This window comes from Carex rostrata, chromosome 14 (assembly GCF_964058835.1).
Source record: "Carex rostrata chromosome 14, lpCarRost1.2, whole genome shotgun sequence".
In the NCBI taxonomy this organism is placed as follows: domain Eukaryota; kingdom Viridiplantae; phylum Streptophyta; class Magnoliopsida; order Poales; family Cyperaceae; genus Carex; species Carex rostrata.
The window spans coordinates 5618449-5624458 of NC_135931.1; the positions used below are offsets into that span (position 1 = coordinate 5618449).

The 6010-nt window shown below is 36.0% G+C and overlaps 1 protein-coding gene across 1 annotated transcript; it reads right to left on the reverse strand.

The window, feature by feature from the left end:
* Positions 1–4766: 4766 nt before the first annotated feature.
* On the reverse strand, positions 4767–5414 carry LOC144565445 (18.1 kDa class I heat shock protein-like). The gene has a single exon (XM_078315204.1). It carries the CDS (start codon positions 5332–5334, stop codon positions 4873–4875), a length of 462 nt encoding a protein of 153 aa, XP_078171330.1. The 5' UTR covers positions 5335–5414; the 3' UTR covers positions 4767–4872.
* Between the last annotated feature and the right edge of the window lie 596 nt (positions 5415–6010).

A 6010-nucleotide genomic window follows, 5' to 3' on the forward strand; every position in this document is an offset into this window, starting at 1 on the left:
GAGGGATTGGTGAACACATATTCAAAAGACTATCGGATTGACTTCGAACTACGAATCTAAACCGTTGAAATTCAAGTACTTTATGAGTGATGTATGTGCATGTAAATTTTTTAAAGTTTCGAATTCATTTAGTACATGGTCAAGCGGTCAAAAAAATAATGAAAAATTAATACATAAAATAATTAAAAAGTTAACTTATAAAAATTTTATTGTTTTGACCTTTTAACCATGTACTAAATGAATTCGAAACTTTAAAAAATTCACATGCACATACATTACTCATGAAATGCTTGAATTTCAACAGTTTAGATTCGTAGTTTGAAGTCAATTCGATAATCTTTTAGAGGTGTGCTCATCAATCCCTCTTGGTGAGCACATCACACCCTAGTTTTCCTCATGTATCTATGTCGACTTGTTTTGAACTATACCAGCAGGGATAAGTTTGCGTTGACCATTGAGACTAACCAACTCAAATATCTACGGAGAACATACCGAGATGTGAATTAAGGCCGAACCAAGACCTAGAAAAATCTGCAATGTAAAAGATTCTCCTCACTTTACGGTATGAAATTAACTCCCAGTCGTTTTGAGATTCGAATTTGTATAGAGGACAGTATTATTGGACTTTGAGATTCATGCCAAGTTAAAAATAACGGTCCAGATCCACTAATTATAAAAGATTCCCTATTACGGTACCGAGGAGGATATGAATTCGAAAAATCCAGCCAGTTAGATGATCCCCACCTGGAAGAAAAAGGAAACGGTCCCCCATAAGCCACGTCACCGGAAAGATATTTTGATGCTCGTGTTAAAAACTACAAATACAACATGACTCGGCGACTAACTTTAGTTTCTTTAGTAAGAACGTAGCAAAAAAAACAAAAGAATTAGGTTGATTTCTAACTTTTTAAAAAGGATACATTCCGCTGATTCTTCAAAAAGATATTTTGATTTTGAATAAAAGAAAATTGCATAACTGTTTAAATAGATACAAAAAAAATACTTCTAAAATGCAGTAAATACAAAATTTAGTCCGAAAATGATTGTTAAGAACAACATCTAGTGACCAATTTAGGTGATAAACTCATAATAAAAATCGAATTTTACATTTTAAAAAAAATGACGCAGGTCAGGGTAGAAGTTCAAAATTTATTCGTAATGTTCGTTAATTTTTATTTTTTATTTTTTGTCGGCACGATCCAAAAAATCCTGCTCCGCATCTCATAGCAATCATGCTAAATTGCTAATGAAATAGTGATTTAGAAATAGAAACCCCACAAGTCAATACTCAATAGCAGGCCAGCAATAAACATAATGGAAGCGTCCTTATCTATTTTCCTTAATCTGGCACCGAACCCGGATCTCTATGAATTAGATTTGACATGGATCTCCTTGTATTGACCCGGATTAGGTAAATTTCAAGTGACTCGTACAATCAGTCTAACTGTGCTTGTACTAACTGAGAACTGTCTTACAAACTATTTAACCGTTTATTTATTAATATTGACTATCTAAATGTTAAGAAAAACAAAATTAATTATCTGTCACTAACAACAAACCTAAATAATTACATATGCTATATTTTGTCAATGTTACCAATTAGTTACTTTGTGTAAATATTAAATAGTGCTTATGAACAAATAAGTGGTTGGATGTCATTTGGACCAATTCCGATTGGAAGAAATTCATTTCTCATTTTAAATCATAATGATACAGCATTATGTAAATATTTTGTCAATGTTACCAATTAGTTACTTTGTGTAAATATTAAATAGTGCTTATGAACAAATAAGTGGTTGGATGTCATTTGGACCAATTCCGATTGGAATAAATTCTTTTCTCATTTTAACTCATAATGATACAGCATCATACATCATAAACTCCAAACTAAAACACAAGTCTCAATTTGATCTGAACTCTATGTCTAAGTATAAAGTGCAGAATTAAGAATCCAATATGACTCTTTTTCATAAATTTAAAAAAAAAAATCAAATCGTATAGAAATGGAAAGATTCAGTAGCAAATGAAATAGATAAGAGAAATATTTTATTTATTTAAAATCTGTAGGTATTTTCATTGAACTTTAAAATCGCCTTGCATAAATAACAAATGTTTACCCTAACTGAACTGGACAAAAAGAATTGAAAAGAAAAGAAAATAACTGCTAAAGTCATCATCGCCTTTCAAGGCCCAAGCCCAATACGGATATTAATCAAATCTAATCTAGAATTTTCTCAAGTCTTCAAACCGACTTAATCGAGAAATAGTGAATTATGTGTAGTAGTTAGTTAATGTTTGAGTAATATTAATTTTAGTAATAATAATATAACCAACAAGCAGAATGGTACCAGAGTGAGTGAGATTCTATTAGCTAGAAGGTTCGTATAATCCGTGAATCTGTCGAAAGTCCTACTGATTAGGAGGTTAATCCGTTGTGGTGTTGAAATATCAGACTTAGTAGCATGAGTGGTTTAATTGATTAGTTGAATAATTATAATTATAGAGACTGACGTACTTGTATTAAGTCATATCTGCAGGGTCAGAATTGTGAGAGATTGTGGGTGGTGATGAGATCGAACCGCCACCGAATTCGATTTGAGCTTATAAGAAGTGGAGGCATGGTATAAATAGTACAAATAAGAGCTCAAATCAAATCAAATTCGGCAGCGGTTCAATCTCATCACCACCCACAATCTCCCACAATTCTAACCCTGCGTGACTTAACACCGGCGGTGATTCAATCTCTCATCACCATCCACAATCTTCCACAATTCTCACCATCCACAATCTTCCACAATTCTAACCCTGCAGATATGACTTAATACAAGTACACCAATCTCTATAATTATAATTATTCAACTTCTCAATTAGACCACTCATGCCACTCAAGTCTAACATTTCAAGACCACGACAAACTAAAGGGTTACACAAACCTCTCCTAATCAGCAGAATCTTCGACACAACAACAGACTCACGAATTATACGAATCTTCTAGCCAAGATGACCCCATCCGCTCTGATACCACTTGTAGACTATACTATTACTAAAATTAACAAAAACAACATTTCCTCCAGTAGCCTACTTCTAAGTTCCAGGATTGCCACTACTTTACAGAGAAAGCTAATACCAGAATTTGATTAAACAAAAACCTTCAACACAAAAGCAGTAGCATAGACCCTAGTATTGTGACATTCTTCTATTCTTCAAGGGTCTGTAGATCCCCTATGCAGTAGACTAAGGAATTCAAACTCCTCATTTGTGCTTTTGAGTTATATCCTTTCTGCTTGATTACTACTCTCTCATCCGGAAAACAATCATTTGAAATACCGGCTTCTATTCCATTTCCCTCATGAAACTGTCAGATAAGGTTACCCACGGAAGTACTGACCTGTGGTTCTAGCCCAGTTTGCTAGTTTGTGGGGGTTTTGCATTGCCTCTCCTCATATGTTGTATTGTCAGTCGGCCATCAAGTGCTTGGTACTGTTGGATGCACCTTGCAACTGTCTCCACTGATCTCCAGCAGGGTAATTCTTCGATGTTGTATTGTGTTACTGCACATACCATTTTTTAGGTCAGTGAGTGATTCTAGGTCAGACAAGACAAATATTACTTAGGAAGCAAAAAGATTTGAGGTAAAATCGGCACTCTGATTCTAGGTCAGTGAGTGATCAGCTTGTTTCATTCCTGGTATATCTTTGCATTGGTTACACTGCTTCACCTGTTGTCAGAATAAGTTATGGAAAGCTAGAAACATTCCCTGTATATGCCTATATTTTCACAAAGCATTCATTGACAATGAATAAATATTCTCAACATTTTCTAAAAGGATGCACGTATTTTCTACAATCCACTTCTTTTTATAAGTTCAAAGGCAAAAAATATCAATACCAGTATCCAATTATCATATCATTCTTCTAGCTTGGCATCAACTTACATGGTGTCATTGTAACGAGATGTGATAGTGAGAGAGATATTGGAACGTCAAATTACTGTGTGGTGAAATAGCAATTGGGTTTCAAGTGACATCCTACACTGAGGTGGCAACATGATGTATAATTGGACATTTATGGCATTGAATATTTAGAACATTTTGGAAAACATAACGGAATGTATTTGTTCAATTTAAAAAAAGGAAGATGTTTGAAACAACGGTATAAATGTATGTTTGTACTACTCCCATTGATTGGGAAGATAAGATTTCCGAATGCAAATAAATTTTGAATTAAATGCAGTAAGGACGTAATTGTTTTGGATTGGGTCAAACTGCAGACTTGTAAAGCAGGTTTTATCAAACAAGTCGGGTTTCTACCCAAACACCAATCAGCACCCGACTGTGCTAGCCGTACTCAGGAAGGGTCTAATCTGGGTCAATCCGCAATCCGGCCTAAAGCCTTTATTGCACAGTGCTTCCTTAAGATTCGTACTAACATGCAAGAGAATCTAAACTCAAACAGTGTGTTAATGCAGAGGATAAGATGCGACAAAGTCCTAGGTACTTATCGGGTTTCTAGATGCGTCAAATAGATAGACTGAGATATGATTACAGAACAGTAAACCATAAATTAGCTTATAATTTTAAAGAATTTAATTTCCTAATTGTGGGGGAAAAGTAAACAACAACCAAAATGAATTACGAAATTCCACTGAGAAAATTATACATCAACCATAGCATATATATATATATTTTTTTTCTTTTTTTCAAGTCAAACACAGCACCTACGGCTTACGGTGGCATTTTGGCAAAAAAAAAAAAGAAAGAAAAGAAAAAAGAAAACACAGCACACTTAGCCGATTAACAATCGTCAACAAATACACAGCAATTACACCTAGATTCAAGTATCACGCTTCCCTTCTCACATTTCTAGAGCAAAATTAACCAGAAATATCAATAGATTTGACCTCAGGTTTCTTGACTTCCTCCTTTGGCACAGTAACAGTTAGCACTCCGTTCTCCATAGCAGCCTTGATCTGATCCATCTTGGCATTTTCAGGCAGCCTGAAGCGCCTTAAAAATTTCCCACTGCTGCGCTCGACACGGTGCCACGTGTCAGTCTTGTCCTCGTTTTCTCTTGTGCGCTCCCCGCTGATCTGAAGTACGTTACCTTCCTCCACCTCCACCTCCACCTTGACCTCTTCTTTCTTGATTCCCGGAAGATCCGCCTTAAACACGTGTGCCTCAGGTGTTTCTTTCCAGTCGATGTGCGCGGTGGCGAAGGCAGAGGTGTCGGACGGAAAGGAGAGAGAGGAAGAGGGGCGAGGGAAGGAGAAAAGACTCTGGTTAAAAGGGAAGCCATCGAATGGGTCGAAAATGTTGCTCCTCCTGGTGATCGACATTGATGTGATTGCTGTAATGCTGTTGTTAGATAAGAATGCGAGAAGAAATGATCAAGTTTCTAGTAGCAGTGTGGTGAGTGTGATTTGTTTTTGCTGAAGCGAGCGGTGCTCGTGCTGGTTGAATATATAAAGACGGGGACTTGAAGAGGAGAAAGGAATGAGGCTGTAGATGGATCTGATGCTTTCTAGAAAGTTCTCAGGCCCAGAGTTTTGGTTCCAGTTTAGTCTGGAATCAGCTAGCTGTATCTTGAATTCTTGACTTCTGGGCTTCCCGGATCGTCAATTGTTATTGCAATTCAGGCTTCGGATGGATCGGATTCAATCAGGATTAATTAATAATTTAAAGTTCATGACAAATCCAACGGATTCAATATCCAAATCCAAATCCAAATGCATTTGTTATCCAAATTTAAAAAGTTCATGAAAAATTCAACGGATTCAATTTTCCACTGCAGATGGATCGTCATTTGTTATCCTACCCTTATATCTTTATTATATCTTCCACAATATAGCGGGATCTCGTACAATAAAATCTCTTCAGGGGTCTTTATCTTCAAAGTTAAAACGTCGGCCCAAATTAATAATAATCTTGGGCCTAAACAGTTAGCTATATTATTAGGACGTCAAACCCGAATAGTGCGCCTTTTTTAAGCCCAAATTTCTGTTGATCGCGTCA

Coding starts and splice junctions, on each gene's coding strand:
- LOC144565445 (XM_078315204.1), bottom strand. CDS start 5,334: ATGTCGATCACCAGGAGGAGCAACATTTTCGACCCATTCGATGGCTTC.